Raw genomic sequence first — 19,453 nt, forward strand, 5'->3', positions numbered from 1 at the left:
CTGGTGGTCAATGGGAGAAGGGAGAACATGTGCCATGCGAGCGGTGCAGCGGGCGGCTTGACTATCACACCCATCATCGACGTTCAATTAAAAGCTAATAAAGTATTTTGTCTAATCGTTAATATCCCATTGGCCAACTCTGTCAGACTAAACTCCCTAACCCTGTGCTTTATAGTCTGAAATGTTGGTTGGTTTAAAGTTAGACTCCTATTAGGAGTGAGGTTGGGGTGTCGGGTGGGGCTGGTGGAGCAGAGGCACCGCGGAGCCGCTGACCAGATGTCCCATCGCTGATCCGGCCCACAGTCAGCGTCGCCCGGTCACCAGCTGTTGGAGCGGTTTGGCAAAGAGCACATCACAAACACTCTCAAGAAAGAGGCATGGAAACAATCAATTTCCAAATGGGATCATTTAAGGCACTTAAACAATTGCACACTTAGTCTTACATTAATATTTCGTCTTCATATTGTTTATGGAAAACTAATGAAATTGAATTATTAATGTAGTCTGCCAGTGTAGGGTATAGGTCTAGTGTGTTAGCCTATTTGCAACATGTGCTAGCCTAGCTGAATATATTGACCTCTTTTGCCAATGATTGACGCTCGATGCAATTGCTCGAATCCGTAGCAGCCTATTTCCATGATTTATTAGACCTATGTTAGATTTAACCGACTTCACGTTTGAGGCATGGCGTGTGTGTGTTTTAATTGTCGTTGTGTGTTTTATTATATACATACGTACCTTTTGGCAGAACTATGAGCCTAAGCCAAGGTGGATGAACGTTGAAATCCATCTGTATTTATTCATATCAAATATATAGCCTACCAAAACATTTCTAGTCATAACTTATATGATAGGCCAACGTTTTTAGATATCAAGGCAGAATTAAATGTTTCAAATTGAACTCTCACCACTCCAAAGCGTTGGATAAATATCTAGGCGTGTTTTAAAGGTTAAGTTGGTTAATGTTCCTTGCTCTGGCGGTGACATTCTTTATGAACTTTTTTAGGTTCGACAAATTAAATCCACGATACTAAACAAATAGTGAGGGGGTTTGAGGGAGTGTTTGACAGACATGTTAAAAAGTATTCAAACACGGTGTTTCTAATATAATTATACGAACCTTAATTAGATTTTATCAGGCATATTTATCACCGGTTAGTTATACCTTGACTCTCCTTTGTCTCAACAGAACACGTTTTGTTGTTTTATGATGAAATATACCAAATTATAATTTTGGTTTGTAATTACATTCTGGCATTATATATATATGAAATGATGTCACCGTGCCATTCTGCTGTACAGTTTGGCTAAACATGAGGTTGTCATTAATGATCAATGTCATGAATTAAACAATTAATAAATTGGAAAGTGAGCTGTTAACTCGAGCAATGATTGCAGGACCAAATCCGTTTGTCCATTTCTTCTTCCGGGAGAAAACGCCACTTACCAGACCTTGAATAACCCCAAAACAACAACTAATCAGATATTAGATTGCCTATAAAATATAGCCTTGATAAAATAATATAGAGGACTAAAAGTATATATCTACAGCCAAAATCTTATGCTCATATCAAAAGTTTACTTTGTGTATCAAACGAGTGCACTGCTCTTTGGTTGAACTCGAGATTGAGGATGGTGATGACGAAGACGATTAGTCTACATGTATTCCATTTGCCATAAAAATCGATGTGGGCCCTGTATTTGTCATGCGTGGGATTTGAAAGATATAACGTAGTCACGTTATTAAATGAAATACCTTTATTTACACATATATAAAAGTAGACCCCCCCTCTAGCGCCGACTTAAGATGTTTGAACAGTTGGACAAAAGGTTCGTTTAGCTAACACATGGGGAGAGGAACAAAAAACGATCCAGAAATAAGTGAACCAATCCACAAATGAATATCTGCAATATACATTTTCACTAAAGAGAGTAAGTAGCCTAACAAGGTTTCCACCGGTATCGTATGACGTAAGTAAGTAATGCACAACGTCTGTTTAATACACCTAGCAAATCAACAGGCAAACGACCCAAATTGGCAACCGACTCAGTCTTCAATCATTATTTGTTTATCAAAAATGAAGGGTTTGCAAGGATACATTGCGCCTTCGTAAATTGATTTTACTCCATGTGTGACTCTGTGTTGTTGTATGTGTCGAACTGCTTTGCTTTATCTTGGCCAGGTCGCAATTGTAAATGGGAACTTGTTCTCAATTTGCCTACCTGGTTAAATAAAGGTGAAATAAAATACATCGTTTTTTAGGCCTACCTCTTACTTTGACTCCATATTTGATATCATTCGGCCTTTAGGTAAAACTTAAAGTAAAAACCTTATGATTAGACATTTTAAAACACATGTTGTTTATCTCATGGACCTTCATTAATCCCACCCAGATTATCTCTGAAATGATAGGAAATTAGCCTTGAGCTCGAGCTAATCTATAGTTTTTGTACTGAATCTTTGTCATCTGAAGGAAAGAAAAAAATGAGTGAAAGAAAAATATCTTCAAATCAAGAGACTTAAAAAAAAATTGAATTCAAAATATTCGTTTTTACATGTCTACGTCTGCTGATTATTATGTTGATCCTTTGTAAAAAGTGAATGAAACTCAACTGGTCTTTGTAAAGAGAAAGAAATAATAATTGTTATGAAATGACTTTGGCTCTCCTCTAATTCTTCAACTCAATTTGGAATGCCATTTCAGTTTACAGACCAATAAATTGGTTTGTTATGCATGTTTTTTTCTCCATTATATCCTGACAACATAGCTTAATAATAGTAATTTTATGATTTCTTAAAAGTCTGAGTAAAAGTGCCATTGCCATTAGACTTGGTGCCAGCAATGACTATCTGTAAAACGAACGTGTCCTTTCTGATGTAGCCCACACTAAAGATTTTTATGGTAAACAAAAATATAAATATATAAGTTAAATACACAGAGAAAAATAAATAGGCCTAAGTTATAAATAAATAACTTCAGTATGGTAAAAACCTGTCTACTTTAGATAGTTGGAAATTTAGTCATGAAGTTCATTGTTTGATGCAAGCTTCTTTTGTCACCAGGTTGAATAGTTTTTTTCTCTCTCGTTTAGAGTCCCAGACTGCCAGGTATGGCATATATCCGGAGAGGCCGTCTCACCGCTGCTGTGTTGGCCGGGGAAGCACACCGGAGAGAAGGGGGAGTGGGGGTGGTTCACTACCCCCCTGCAGACCGTGGAGAAGAATCCGCGGAACGAGAGGTCGTTGCAGTGCGGGAGGAGGCGCGGAGGGTCCTCTGTATAGGTAGAGCGCCGCTCCGGGGTCCAGGTTGGACATCAGGCTTTGAGGGTAGAAATAGGGCGACGGAAACATTCTCTGAAGAGCAGAGTAATTTCCAGCCTCCGCTAACAGTTCCAGTCCAACCGCCGTCTGCCTCTTCCACTTTGTTCTGTTCAGACAAGAAACATTTGATATTAGTAAGGGAAACTCTTATCGTAAAGTTATAAATAAGTTTGAAAAGTACAGTTAAAATATTTTATTATAGGACTCGGATTATAAAGTTTAGAATTCAATCACATCTGCATGCGTAAGAAAAATGCAATTTGGGAAAACCCGTTGAAAATGCATGCACAAATAAGGTACGTGGTTCAATTTAAACGAAATTAGTTTTTTCTTAATGGATTTAGGCCTTCCTTGTTATTAAACACGTTAACAAAACATGTAGCATATTTTCTTAGCACAATATACATTTTCTTTTCCATTGTGGGGTTTAAATGCAAATTTAATTTCAGTCATTAAAGTTCAGTCAGTTGGAAACATCTGTATTCAATGGGTGCTTTTCGGTTTGGGATTGTATTGGTGTCATCATGGGGTCAGAAATGTGTCTTCCACTATTTTTCAAATAAAGATTGAAAGTGTGGCTACTCTCAGTGACGCACTTCGCTTATTCTGTTAAATCACTCCCCCGTCACTCGTATTCACGCGGAAGGGTAATCTGTCAGATTGTCAATTGAAAAGCACTCCTCTATTAGGTAAATTATTTATAATTATAATAATTGAGTAAATGTAGTAGCGTGGGTGAATTATTGATATGGCATACATGCAACGATAGATTATTAATGCACCAAAGTGTTGTGTTTTTATATTTATTAATGTCGTTTTGCTGTCTGAATGTCAAAGCTTCATTAGGAAACCATTTGTTTTTTCCCCTACAAAAATGATTAAAAACCACAAATATTTCTACCGTCTACCGTTCCGTATTTGAATCACATTGTTCAAAGTTTTAATGCAGTGCCTAATTGCCAATATTTTAAGATGGGTTTTTTTCTGTTATAATTTTCTCCTTTATCGTGAAGGAATTGATGCAGTGTGTGCAAGTTTTGAGAAATAAATTCGATCTCAGTGACCTGGCTGCATATGTGACCAATGAGTTTGTCTGACATGAGGAAATCATTCTGTCTGTAGGTGAAGAGCTGACAGGCGCACGCGCGCACACATATTCTATTTTGGCATGAGCTCACTGCATTCATCCATTAAGCCTATATCCCACTATCAAAATACTTATCGTCCTTTTAAATTGGTTATAATTCGTGTAATTAAACCAAAGGCAGACAAGTGTGGCAGTGCTTACCTCCTGTTCTGGTACCAGGTTTTGACCTGTGTGTCTGTGAGGTTGAGGGAAGCGGCCAGCTCCATTCGGTCTTGCACGCTCAAGTACTTCTGCCGTTCGAAGCTGCGCTCGAGCTGGGCCAGCTGGTGGTCGGTGAAGGCTGTTCGCGCCTTCCTCGGTTTCTTCAGCCGAATGTGATGCGGACTGTCCCTACTACTCGAGATCTCTCGGCCTCCTTCCTCTTTCACTGCTCACAAGAATAGGACAAATATTTTATTCCACATTTATTTTAACTGGGAGTCATGCTGAGACCACGGTTTCTTTCGTCTGTAAGCTATACACAATTATAAACTGGCAGGTTCAAGCCCTGAATGCTGATTGGCCGACAGCTGTGGAATATCTGATCGTATACCACTGGTATGACAGAACATGTATTTTTACTGCTCTAATTATGTTGGTAACCACTTTATAATAGCAATAAGGCACCTCGGGCTTGTGATAAATGGCCAGTATACCACGGCTAAGGGCTGTGTCCAGGCACTCCGCATTGTGTCGTAGTTAAGAACAACCCTTAGCCATGGTATATTGGCCATATACCACACCTCCTCGGGCCTTATTTCTTAAACATGAAACACTCAACAACAAGAAAAAATATATATTTCAAATGTTCATAAAGCCGATCAAATTGATGGGTAAGATCATTAAACCAACCTTGTCTCAGCATTTTGCATTATTCTGTAAGTAAATGCAAACACTCCATTTAAGATGATTTTTTACTTTTGGTACGGTTACATAAGATAGATGGTTTTAAGGCAAAAAATGAAAGTAGGGTGGATGGGTGGGCATATAGGTTGCGAGTTCGAATCTCATCACGGACAACTAACATTTTAGCTAATAAGCAACTTTTCAACTACTTACTACTTTTTAGCTACTTTGCAACTACTTAGCATGTTAGCTAACTCTAACTCTAACCCTTCCCTTAACCTCTAGCCTACATAACTTTAGCGAGCTAGCTGACGTTAGTGAGCTAGCTAAAATTCATAACATATCCTATGTTTTGCATATTCGTAACATATTGTACGTTTTGCAAATTCTGACAGTATTGTACATTTAGCAAATTCGGAACATATAACATTAATTTGAATTCGTAACATATTATACGAAATGGGTGCTGGACATCCACAAATTAATACCAACCGTACGAAACGTAACATAGGAAACGTAACATACCATACTAAATGGAGTGTCTATGATTTAAGTACAGAATAATGCAAAATAGGCAGCAGGTAGCCTAGTGGTTGGAGCGTTGGACTAGTAACCCGAAACGTTGTAAGATCGAATCCCTGAGCTGACAAGGTAAAAATCTGTTGTTCAGCCCCTGAACAAGGCAGTTAACCCACTGTTCCTAGGCCGTCATTGTAAATAAGTATTTGTTCTTAACTGACTTGCCTAGTTAAATAAAGGTTTAAAAAATGCTCTGAGACCAGGTTGATTAAACAGGCACGTAGGCCTATGTTAGGCCTATAAACCCATGACAGATTGGGATTTCATCAAAATATAGGCCTAGCTACATTTACAAATGGACACATTTCAAAGTTGAACGTTTTTCAACATTCATATAGCCTAGTTTTGGTCATCCAATGTTGGAGGACTTTAGGCCACTCCATTGCGCCTAGAGATTTTATGAAGATGTAGCCTATCTAAAAAATGTATGGCCCTTATTGTTTACACATTTTAACCCATTGTTTCTGCAATGTACTGTGTGTAAGATTCACATTTGTTATATTCTTTACTTTGCTCTTGTGTTGGGTCTTGAACTGTAATAAACCATTTTCAGTTAATTGTCCCCCATCCCACGCTTCTCTCCAAAAAGAGGCTACACGACGCGAGAGCTCTTGCTAGCTGAATAGTTGAGTCGTCTCTCAAGAACCACAATAATCCGGCTAATTGAGCCACAAGGGAAGGGAGCCTTTCAACCGCGACCGGAGAAACTTCACAGGGCTGCGGTTTAGAGCGAAATAAAAAGCCGGCCGGCCTCGCGCGTTACAAATCTGATTAGCACTGGGACAAATTGCATCAAATCCCCAAAATATTAAATATTATTTCGCTGAAATCAAAGCAGCGTACTAGTCCCTACAAGGTTTATGGAGCAGAATTGACTGCGTTGATATCAATGAGAATCTGTCACACACACACACTGTATCCAAAATAGAATTATGTGTTATTCATGTTCATGTTTCTTTTTGTAAACTGGGGTGAAGTCATTGACCTGCAGGAAAGACTTTAAACTCTTGCTATAAAGGATTGATGTAATAACATTGTTCACTATAGTATAAATAACATGTGGGCCTAAATAATATGACTAATATTAATCAATAGTCTAATGAATAATAACAATAATATGAATATGAATATGAATATGAATACTAATAATATATCCTTATTATAAACGTTTTTTGTCACGGCAACCTGCCATTTTCTTAAGGGGTGGATATAGTTTGTGTTTTGGTTGTATAACTTAATCAGATAAATATTTATGCTTTGCTTTATCTTGGCCAGGTCGCAGTTGTAAATGAGAACTTGTTCTCAACTGGCCTACCTGGTTAAATAAAAGTGGCATAAAAAAAACAAATGTATTATATGTTAATATTATATTTCTAACCACATTTCTATTGACTAATTCCTGCAAGAAGGAATTGACCTCGCCTATCACCGGATGACTTAGTTGTATCCAGGCGCTGCATCATTAAACTGACAATCGAGGTGACATGTATGTTATGGCTGACATGATTGGAAACCGCCATATCTTTGATGGCATTTATCTGGAGGCGACCCTGTCATATTTTCCCCAGCTTTTCTCTTGCCTCCCTGACATCAACAGATGCTTTTAAGACGTCTGCTAATGCAAGCAAATGCGTTTGAAAGGAAAAACGGGTTGACACCAAATCATCGGAGAATATCAACAGTGTGGATGTAATACTTAAAGAAAAGGCTAGTGTATTCCTTTTCAATGAACCTATAGACACTGTAACTATAGCCGATAGAGCTCCTGTTGTCCAAGATAATATCGTTGGTAAACTTTCACCATGTGATTCATCTCTATAGGGTTTACAGTCATAATAGTGTACATATCATGTTCCATATGATTTTATAATTGATTAGATACATATTAGATGGGATTCATTTTGTGCAAGCATAGATACGATACTTTCTCCCTAGTCTTCCGAGGAAAGTCAAAATGTAAAACCTTTAACACATCTAGAGTTAAAATCAATGATATAGCAAATCAACTGCTACTGCAGGCTAGCCTAATATCTGCATGAAGCTAACACACAAATGCAGACGAGTTTAGAACAGCAGGCCTACAAAAATTCAATTTGAAATTATGTGATAAATAGGCCTAAGTGTAATTGATTTTAAAACATTATGTTTGTTTACATCAGTCTTTTACCTTTGTATTCGCTGTCTGACGACGAGTTGCTATGGATTTTGTCCATGAAGTCCTCTGCGAGCTTGGAGACAAGTCGCCCCGTTTCTTGAGTTGGCAGGCCATTACTGGAGTATGGGGCGCAGGCTGCCAGCGGTTTGCAGTCAGCTAGAATATCTCTGATCAGAAAGGAGGAGGTGACGGTCCGCGGCTGTGACCCGGCGGAGATCTGTCCTTGTTGGAGATGAAGCGGCAGCCCGATAGCGTGACCTTGCCTCTGCGATGCCTCATCCACACACTCCCTCCTCGGCGACCGGGGAGAGGAGCAGCCGCTCTCTAGGTCTGACCTCGGGCTGAACTCCAACGGTGACCGGCACTCTCCCACCAAACTGTCCCCTTTCGACATGACCGGACTTCCAGGTCTGTGGGAAAGTAAAGAGTCGATCCCAAAGCTGGACCCATTGGTGGATGCCTCCATTGTTTACCAGCGCAACTGAGTTCTTCGAGGCCTCAACTCAAACTATCATTGGTATTCGAGGCAAATTCAGGTTGAGCGGCGATTGCTGAGATGAGACTTTGCCTCAATTTATCCAGCTGGAAAATCCAAAGATGTTTCAGAAATCACAAATATTCATCCACGATGTTTCTCCTCTTCTTGATTGAATCTTTATAGCTGGCAAAATGGCAAAATCTCCAGGTTATCGATGTTACATAAACCCTGCATCCAACTATTTTGTCCTAAGTACAGCACTCTTCATAAAATCGATGCAGCTTGGTGCTATTCTCTGTTGGGAAGTTTGATTGATTTTTCTGGATCCAATTTTTTTCTTTTTTTTAGAAATGAAAACTCGTCGGTACGATTTCTCAATTATTTCTCAATTTATTTCAAATATTGACAAAAAACTGCACTGATTAGAGGCAGTGGAGCGCCAATAGTGCAAGGTAAATAGGCAGGCGATTCAGCACCACGTTTCAGCACCACGGACAGAGACAGCAGCGAGTGTTGCAGGTAGAATTCAAGACCTGGAAATGACGCAGAGCGGGGACAACAATTGCTGAAATGTTAATCACTTAAAAAGTGGTTCGCTTGTGTGACCCGTGCGGCGCTCGATGGTAGAGGAAGGTAAAGGCATCCTGAGCCAGCATAGAGATGCAACAAGAGACTCGAAACCGGTGGGCAGCTGCAGTCGAGAAGACGTGCACTGTAAAACAGAGGTAACGCGGGTTAAATAGACATAACTGTGAACGAAAGCACAGAGATGAAACTTGAGGAAAACTCAGGAGCAAGGTTTTTAAGGACGCCCCGTCCACGTGAGTCCCCAGTGACAAGACTTCATTGGTTGAGGAACCTTTTGGGGTGCTGACGGGCTTGCGGAGAGGAAAGTGCACCCCCCCCCCCCCCCCCCCCACTCTCACTCACCCCTCCTCCTTCTCGCTCCCTTTCTTTGATTAAAAGAGACACTGAATTCTCCAGGATACTCAGATCCAACTGTTTACAGACAATTTTCACACTATTTGCTTTCAATACATCATTGATGAGGCTTATAATGAATGGGGTTATTATGTGGAGCTGGTAGGACTTTTCTCTCGCCTCTCGTTCAGTCAAAACTTAACAGGCTTTTTAAAAAACTTTATGGGTATTTTCCACCTTTGCATTTATTGAGTCAGAATTTAGAATAATTGTTTTTCCATCTATGTTCGAGTTGTTTTATAAATATCAAAATACTTTTGAGGGTGTATTTGATAACTTTTTTTCTGATTCAAAATTAATTCCGAAAGGATTTGTATATTATTATTATTATTATTATTATTATTATTATTATTATCAGCAGCATCAGTATCAGCTTCATCATGTTGCTGTTGTTTTGTTAGTGGTATGAGAAATGCATATCATTATAATATTTATTCCGATAGCCTAGATTTAATGTAGCCTGCATTCATTTCTAATGCGTTGAGGACACAGCCAGTGCTTTTTTCTTGAATTTCGAGCGTGAGCTCATTGTTAAAAAAATTATTCTGACACAAATAATGTTTTTATTTTATCGGACAACACATGTTTTGTTGTTGCATGGGCCCATGCACCGAGAGCAAGAACTTCATACATGCATAATTAAGCCACAAAATACTACTCGCTACACTTTTTTTCTGGGGGTGAACAAAGCTCCAGCATCGAATAGTCAACGTTTAGCTCATAATAAGTAGCCTATCTAATAGTAATACAATGCTAATGAGGAATAATAGTCCGAACAGCATGTGCTGAAAGGATGGCGTGACGCAAACTTTAATGTGCATGAAATGCCATTGTCTCCACTTTCGTTTTTTTCCTCCAAAACAGTTAGCCCCACATGACTCCCCGACAGGCCCTAATAATCGAACCCCCCATGTGACCGCCAGATTGGAGGCGCGCTTCGGTCTCGACACCGGCAGGTTAGTGAATCCGCTCCCCGCTTCCATAGTGTCCTATCGCGGCTGCAAGCTGTCACATTGAGGCGGGGACAGAGATGGAAAAGAGTAGCCTACATACCCATCCTAACGTTGCCTTTCTTTCCAATTTAGTCTACTTGTGCTCCGGAGGTGGGTTATGGAGATTTCATTTGAACAACTCCTGTTCCTTGCCATTTAAAAAGTAAATAAACTAAATAGCTTATTTTTATAGGTCTATCTATTTCACAACAACTCAAATCTGGCCTGAGTTTACAATTCTCAGATGAACAATTACATGGCTAAAATATAAGTACTTAAAATAGTAACAACAGTATGCAAAATAATTCAAGTGGAAACACATTGCTTTGGGTCTGTCTTTTGTAAAATAGTTGTCGTGATTACCTTTGTAAATGTATATTTTTGAGCTACCCTTGCAAGAGTAATCTAAAGTAATTTTCTGTACACTTTCCCACTTTATCGAACAATTCCACAAGGGAATGAGACCAGACTGTAGACTTGCTTACGGTGTGCTGATCTCTTTGTCAATCTGTTCCACTGCTACCACTTGTCTCTTGCAAGTGTATGGATGGTCAGGTGTACACTTCCTTTGTGTGTGTGTGTGTGTGTGTGTGTGTGTGTGTGTGTGTGTGTGTGTGTGTGTGTGTGTGTGTGTGTGTGTGTGTGTGTGTGTGTGTGTGTGTGTGTGTGTGTGTGTGTGTGTGTGTGTGTGTGTGTGTGTGTGTGTGTGTGTGTGTGTGTGTGTGTGTGTGTGTGAAGGTGAGAGATGTAATGCAGTGTAATGACTTGGCAGGTCAAAGGAAGCAGAGATTTTCAGTGTGTGTTATTGTTTGAGAGATCTAAAGCATACAATCACGTTCTATCACATCTCTGTCTTAAAGGATAATACCACTCAAAAACGATATCTTGGTATTTGTTTCATTAGTCCGCTGTTGAAACAGTCCCATAATGTTTTGCATGTCAGCAATCAAGTTTTCAAGATATAGAACTTTCAACATAAAGAAACTGTCACATTATGATGCGTTTTGTAAATAGGACATAATGGATGAAACCAAATGTATTTTTATTTTATGTCTTGCACACACATTTTGGGTGTTAGTTGTTTATTGTCCAAGGTTGGTGTCACAGGTGTAAGTATTGGTCAATATAGTCTGTCAATTTTCAAAACTGATTAGGTTTATGTAACTAATAATTGTGTATCTGAATAATATGTGCATAACAAATGGTTTCCTCACACTGTAGAAAGTGCAGCTGAAATGAAGAATATTTATATCTAGACTAGCAACGTGGTCTCATGACAATTTGTATTATTCTGTACGTAAATATGTCACAGTCCATTTAATATGATATATTACGTTACATTAGGTTATATGAATGGAACAGCAGTTGTACAATATCATACAAATTATAGGATGTATAGTATCATACCTCTTACCCTGTTGTGCAATAGCATACAAATTGGATGACCTAACTTATTATACATCTTTCTCTGAGACCAGGTTGCTTGTTAAGCATAACAACAAAGGAGAATTACTGGGAGAATTTAATTTGGCGGTTAAGGGAACTAATGACAAAGGTTAGGATAATCAACAAACGTAAAAGGTTAGGAAAACTAAAAGGACAAAGGTTAGGAGAATTTACGTAGCAGGTTAGGTGAATTGGGTTAAGTTTAAAATACCAATTAAGGGAAGAGTTAGCTAATATAAGACTCAAACACTCAACCTTTGGATTGCTAGACAGTCAAGGCTTACACCCATCCATCCTCCCTGACCAACCTTCCTACTTTAGTTTATTTATAAAATAACTAGTAGGTATCATAGGTCTTGGAGTTTCTCAGAAATACATAAGTATGTTTCATATGGCTCTGAGGCCAGGTTGTCACTTATGTTAATATTTTCTTTCTGGACACTTACTAATTTCTGCTGCTAGAAATCCCTGTCCAGGCCTCCCGTGTGGTGCAGTGTTCTAAGGCACTGCATCGCAGTGCTAGATGTGCCACTAGAGATCCTGGTTCGAGATCCTGGTTCGGCCACGACTGGGAGACCCATGGGGCGATGCACAATTGGCCTAGCATCGTCTGGGTTAGGGGAGGGTTTGGCCGTCAGGGATGTCCTTGTCCCATCACGGTGATCACGCTCTAGCGGCTCCTGTGGCGGTCCGGGCGCATGCACGCTGACACCGTCGACAGGTGTACAGTGTTTCCTCCTACACATTGGTGTGGCTGGCTTTTGGGTTAAGCAGGCATTGTGTCAAGAACCACTGCGGCTTGGTTGGGTTGTGTTTCGAGGATGCACGGCTCTCGACCTTCGCCTCTCCCGAGTCCGTACAGGAGTTGCAGCAATGGGACAAGACTGTAACTACCAATTGGGGAGAAAAATGGTTAAAATAAACAAAAAATAAGTAAAAACAACAATAAGAAATCCCTGTCCATTGTGAGTAATAACACCTACAGGGGCTCCCATTCACTCAATGTGTGAAAAACAATATGGTGATTTTTATTTATTCATTCGATTGGATGTGTGTTAAATATATATCTAGATTTGTTTTGTAAAATATGTGTCGTCTTTGGATAAACTTTGGCATCTCTATCGTTTTGGGACATTGAGTAAAACATGGCTTTCGATAGGAGATATGTAAAAAAGATGACTTCACACAAACAAACAGCATAAAAAAAACATAAGGATTGGCACATCCAGACCAGTCAAGGATGCAAATGATGCATCTTAAAAAGCCATCAGGTATGGGACTTGACAGACAATAATGAGAATCGCTGAATCTTTTATAAGGTTAACACTCATATTTTCCAGTCAGCTGTCACACAAGAAACAATTTAGCACAAGTATGCGGGCGAAATAAACCTTCATCGTCTCATTAAAGCTGACAGGGCCCAGGACCGGCAGCTCTCAGCGCCAGGCAGCGCCACCTCATTTTGTGTTGGTAATTTGCAGCAAAGACAGACATCTCCCCACCAGAAAGAGAGAGGCAGAGAGAGGGGAGGTAGAAATTACGAGGAAAGCAATAGCGAGGGAGAGAGGGGAATGGCAGAGGCTCTTGGAGCGAGTGCAGAAGAAAGGGGAGGAAGGATGGAAGGAGGTAGGGAAGGTGGGAATATGGCTAGCTCACCAGGAGTCTGATTCTCCTTTAATTGGAAGCATTGGGCATTGTCAACTGAGGATTCTCAGCCACTCATGACAGGTAGAGCCGTCAGAATGATAACCCACTTGTCAGTGCAAAAGACCAATAAAAACAAACCACTTTTGATTTAATTGGAGAGGCCTAGTCTGTGTGTATGTGTCAGAGAGAGTGAGTGAGTGAGTGGATCGCTGGAGGGCAGGGGTAAGGGGTGCATGTGTGTGTGTGTGCGTGTGTGTGTACAGTTTGGTGTCTGTAAAATAAATCATCACTCTAGCCTTCAGTAGCACTTCCTTCATCACCTCACTGCCCCTCTCTCATCCTTGGCCAGGCAGGAGCCAGGGAAGAGCGAGGGGAGAGCCAGGGGAGAGCCAGGGGAGAGCCAGGGGAGTGCCAGGACCAGTAGCGGTGCGTGGGTGAGGATGAAGTTTTGAGGTTTTGATGTTGGTGTGCTGTGCCTTTTTTTCTCCACACATAGTGTTGTGTGTTCCTTCCAAACAACTCAACTGTAGTTTCATCTGTCCACAGAATATTTTGCCAGTAGCGCTGTGGAACATCCAGGTGCACTTTTGCAAACTTCAGACGTGCAGCAATGTTTTTTTTTGGACAGCAGTGGCTTCTTCCATGGTGTCCTCCCATGAACACCATTCTTGTTTAATGTTTAAGTATCGTAGACTCGTCAACAGTGATGTTAGAATGTTCCAGAGATTTCTGTAGGTCTTTAGCTGACACTCTATGTCAGAAGGTGGGTGTAACTGGTGCATGAAGTCAGGCGCAGGATAGCAGAATGAGTGAGCAACGTACTTTACTAAAAATAAAGGCACAAGGTAACAATACACTTGACCAACAATAAACGGTAATCAATTACGCACGGGTGAAAACAGCACCCATCGAAAACCAGCCATAACGTACTGAATGAACATAGAAACAATCACGCACAAAAACATGGGGGAAACAGAGGGTTAAATACATGGACATGTAATTGGGGAATGAAACCAGGTGTGTAGAAAACAAAGACAAAAGAAATGGAAAATGAAAGGTGGATCGGCGATGGCTAGAAGACCGATGACATCGACCGCCGAACGCCGACCGAACAAGGAGAGGGACCGACTTCGGCGGAAGTCGTGACAGTAACCACCTCCTTGACACGCGGCTCCAGGAGCGCACCTACACCGGCCTCGGGGACGACCCGGAGGGCGAGGCGCAGGGCGATCCGGATGGAGGCGGTGGAACTCCCGCAGCATCGACGGGTCTAACACGTCCTCCACCGGCACCCAGCATCTCTCCTCCGGACCGTACCCCTCCCACTCCACGAGGTACTGAAGGCCCCTCGAATCCAGTATGGATCGAACAGCATACGCCGGGGCCCCCTCGATGTCCAGAGGGGGCGGAGGAACCTCCCGCACCTCAGACTCCTGGAGTGGACCAGCCACCACTGGCCTGAGGAGAGACATGGAACGAGGGGTTAATACGGTAATCGGGGAGAAGCTGTAACCTGTAACAAACCTTGTTCAGTCTCCTCAGGACTTTGAATGGCCCCACAAACCGCGGGCCCAGCTTCCGCCAGGGCAGGCGGAGGGGCAGGTTTTGGGTCGAGAGCCAGACCCGTGCGAACACCGGAGCCTCACTGTGGTGGCGATCTGCGCTGGTTTTCTGGCGCCTCACGGCTCGCTGAAGGTGCACATGAGCGGCGTCCCAAGTCACCTCAGCACACCTAAACCAGTCGTCCACCGCAGGAGCCTTGATCTGGCTCTGATGCCAAGGCGCCAGAACCGGCTGGTACCCCAGTACGCACTGAAAGGGGGAGAGGTTAGTGGGCCATCTCTGGGCCATCTCTGCCCAGGGCACGAACGCCGCCCACTCCCCCGGCCGGTCCTGGCAATAAGACCGCAGAAACCTACCCACATCCTGGTTCACTCTCTCCACCTGCCCGTTACTCTTGGGGTGAAAACCCGAGGTAAGGCTGACCGAGACCCCCAGATGTTCCATGAACGCCCTCCAGACCCTTGACGTGAACTGGGGACCTCGATCAGATACTATGTCCTCAGGCACACCGTAGTGCCGGAAGACGTGTGTAAACAGGCCCTGCGCAGTCTGTAGGGCCCTAGGGAGACCGGGCAAAGGGAGGAGATGCCAGGACTTAGAAAACCGATCCACAACAACCAGGATAGTGGTGTTATCCTGTGAGGGAGGAAGATCCGTCAGGAAATCCATCGACAGGTGCGACCACGGCCGTTGTGGAACGGGTAAGGGTTGTAACTTCCCTCTGGGCAGGTGCCTGGGGGCCTTGCACTGGGCGCACACCGAGCAGGAGGAAACATAAACCCTCACGTCCTTAGCCAAAGTGGACCACCAGTACTTCCCACTAAGACAGCGCACTGTCCGACCGTTGCCCGGATGACCAGAGGAGGGTGACGTGTGGGCCCAATAGATCAAATGGTCGCAGACAGCAGACAGAACGTACAGACATCCAGCTGGACATTGGAGGGGAGTGGGCTCTGTACGTAACGCCCGTCATACAGTACAGGCTTTACGTTTTTGTTGTCCTAGGCTACCTGGCTAAAATGTTTGCTTGCTAGCCTAACTTTCTTTCATGGGCAACGATGCCCCAGGCCAGCTAGTTATCATTAGCCTAATACATCTAGCTACATGATTGGATCAGAATCGCCATTATAATCATTTGCCAGCACCACAAGTACAAATCCATATCTCCATCCTTGGCTAATTGAGTAAAGGGCCGATTTCAGCTAGCTAGCCACCTGAGGACAACAAGATACAACAATTCAATGACGTTTGGCTTCTTATGTGATTGGTGTGAAGCCAAAGCCAAACCGGCTTCCCTTGACACTTTTTTGGTGCACCAGGAGCTCGCTCAGTTTAGCTCAACGCTGATTGGCTATTATTTTATATATTTTTTTATCAAGGGAGGCCAAATTCCTGCTGGCTTCCCTTGGATTCAATGCTACGGGTAGCAACAATATCATATTATTTTTGGCCAGACAGCATCAGATAGATGGGCTACACATTCTGAGACACAGGGGCGCTGTTTTGCTCGCTCAGATGCTTTCTCCGGTGAGAAACATTCAGCCTCTTGCAAATTGAAGGACATTTATGAAACACAGATACGAAAGATACATAATAATGTATGTTTTTTTCTTGGTACATTTGTTTGGGGGAGCCTGGTTTCCCTCGGCATCCATGATTGCACACCAGCCAGGGGAGAGCCAGGGGAGAGCCCTGGGAGAACGAGATGGTCAGTAGCCACTGGCTTCACAGGGCGTCAGAGTTAAAGGAGGAGAGACAGGGTTTGATTCAGTCCCAGGGGACTCCTGGCCCGGGGTTGTGCCATCAGAGCAGAACTCCATGAGTGGTTCCTTTCTACCATAGTTCCATATCAACACTCCTATCTCATGAGACCACAGAAAGGCTGATGACAAAATAGGAAACCATGTGTACAGTATATCTATAGTGTAGTATAGTCTATGTGAGGTCACTTGATAGAGTGAGTGAGATGAATAATTGTAAATGTGCAGTATGTGCCTGTGGATTGCCTTCTGATATGGACTTTTATCTGTGATTCTGAGTACATTCTTATTTTATTTTTTTTACCCCTTTTTTCTCCCAAATTTCGCAGTATCCAATTGGTAGTAGTTAGTCTTGTCTCATCGCTGCAACTTCCGTACGGACTCGGGAGAGGTGAAGGTCGAGAGCCATGCGTCCTCTGAAACACAACCCAACCTAGCCACACAACGCACATCCAACCCGGAAGCCAGCCGCACCAATGTGTCGGAGGAAACACCGACTTGGTCAGCGTGCACTGCGCCCGGCCTGCCACAGGAGTCACTAGTGCGCGATTAGACAAGGACATCCCTGCCAGCCAAACCCCCCCTAACCCGGACGACGCTGGGCCAATTGTGCATCGCCCAATGGACCTCCCGGTCGCGGCCGGCTGTGACAGAGCCTGGGCTCGAACCCAGAATCTCTGGTGGCACAGCTAACACTGCGATGCAGTGCCTTAGACCACTGCACCACTCGGGAGGCCTGAGTACATTCTTATTAGTTGTGTTTGTGGGAATCTGTGTATATGTTCATTTAACATAAATTGAATTCAGTGGAGTAATCTTGGCATACTGTCTTAATCAAATAGTCGATGTACTGTATGTCTCATGACTGTGGGCCCATTCTTGTTCCAGAACACAGACCCTCCTGCTCTGTATGCACAGTGTGCCTCTACAAGCCAGTGGTTTATTATTCTTGACAGAGTTCAATGAACACATCTGGTCCGAGGCAGCGAGGAGATGGAGAGAAGTTGCCAACAGGGAAGAGAGGAGCGAGAGAATGGAGGCCAATGGATGAGTGTCTGGAGAGGATGAGGTGCTCCAACCATCCATCATATCCAGCCCCTGGTAAAAGAAAGCCAACTCCCCTAAACCAACCCTGACCCTCTTCTCCATGACCCCCGATCCACAGTCATGAGGCCAAGGTCTGAGCCAGGCACCATCACAGAGCCCTTTATCACACTTGGTGCTGGAACTGGGGAACTCCGGCTTTTACTTTGAGGAGAAGTCACCAGTTGGCTGGCTTTTGTGTGTTTTTGTTCTTTTCTTTAAGTGGACTGCAGCAGTTTTGATTATATTTCAGTCAAAATAAAATACATTGTTGAGATAGTGAACAACACTATCTTGACGACAAGAGTCTTCAGCCTCAAAGAATGGTGTTGGAATATGGGGAATGGTTGTAATAGGGGACATTATTGCATACAATATTTACAATGAATCTAACACCAATGAGTACCTCTCCTGTAATTAGTTATCCCACAGTACAGTGGAAATGAAAGCTGAGGGGATGTGGGGTTAAAGACTGAGAGAAAGTATATTTTTCTTCTGTAAGGTGCCATAGTTCAATGTTAGTGTGTTGTCCTGAGTGATGGTGGGTCGGTGCGGTGGGCTCAGGTTGGGCCGAGGGTCCCTTCCAGCTGCCAAAGGGAGACACACACAAGCTGCTGGACAGTCCCCAGGACTCCAGGGGGTAGAGAACCAGGGTTGCCCCCTAGCCTCTAACACACCATGGGAGACAGAGCCAGGGCTGCCCCCTTACCCCTTTCCCTCCATGTGTGGGGTTAGGGTTAGGAAAACTACTATGATGTCAATGAATCACTGCATTCGTGTCAGTAGACAGGACATATTCTACTCACAAGACTAATTACTTCTGTGTCCACTGTCCAGCTAGTTGGGTGAATGGATATCTTGGAAGTCTGTACAGTATGTTGAATGTAATGCCCTTGTTAGATGGATAACATTGGCTTAATGTCAACACAGTACTGTAGTCTTCATTCTCAAGTTCACCATCTTACTTTTAGATTTTTTTAGTCTTGATGGAATGGTTGATCCCAATCTTATTGTATGCCACGGTCTTGCTCTTTGACACACACACACACACACACACACACACACACACACACACACACACACACACACACACACACACACACACACACACACACACACACACACACACACACACACACACACACAGGCAGGGAGTCCCAGCATCCATCTCCCAGCCTTTCTCTCTGGCTCATAATGTGGCCAATATGCAGGTAATATGTAATATGTGGGGTCACAACATCTCAATTATCACACCTCCTATCTGTTGTTTGACTGGGCTCCCAATCCTCCAGTCAGAACCAACCCCCCCCCTCACACCCCACCCTCGCCCCACCCGCCGCAACTTTTATTGCTTCATTAGTAGGCTCCACATGCTCCAGTGCACACCCACGCTCCACAAGCCCACAAACCCTAACAAGTCTGGGCAGACGTGGGGATGATAAGCAGACCCTGGGCCACTGCTCCACACCGTGCCA

The 19,453-nt window shown here is 43.0% G+C and overlaps 1 protein-coding gene across 1 annotated transcript; it reads right to left on the reverse strand.

Annotated features, from left to right (window-relative positions):
* Window positions 1-1,740: 1,740 nt before the first annotated feature.
* On the reverse strand, window positions 1,741-9,285 carry LOC106563233 (barH-like 1 homeobox protein). Its single transcript, XM_014128621.3, has 3 exons — window positions 8,041-9,285; window positions 4,611-4,836; window positions 1,741-3,428 (listed from the first exon to the last, which is right to left on the reverse strand). The coding sequence occupies exons 1-3, from the start codon at window positions 8,492-8,494 to the stop codon at window positions 3,137-3,139; spliced, it is 972 nt and encodes a 323-aa protein (XP_013984096.1). The 5' UTR covers window positions 8,495-9,285; the 3' UTR covers window positions 1,741-3,136.
* Window positions 9,286-19,453: the final 10,168 nt, after the last annotated feature.

This window comes from Salmo salar, chromosome 11, assembly GCF_965601325.2.
Source record: "Salmo salar chromosome 11, fSalSal1, whole genome shotgun sequence".
Lineage (NCBI taxonomy): Eukaryota > Metazoa > Chordata > Actinopteri > Salmoniformes > Salmonidae > Salmo > Salmo salar.

Coding starts and splice junctions, on each gene's coding strand:
- LOC106563233 (XM_014128621.3), bottom strand. CDS start 8,494: ATGGAGGCATCCACCAATGGGTCCAGCTTTGGGATCGACTCTTTACTT. Junction 4,837..8,040: donor GTCAGACAGCGAATACAAAG/GTAAAAGACTGA, acceptor TCTTGTGAGCAG/TGAAAGAGGAAGGAGGCCGA. Junction 3,429..4,610: donor ACCTGGTACCAGAACAGGAG/GTAAGCACTGCC, acceptor TTGTCTGAACAG/AACAAAGTGGAAGAGGCAGA.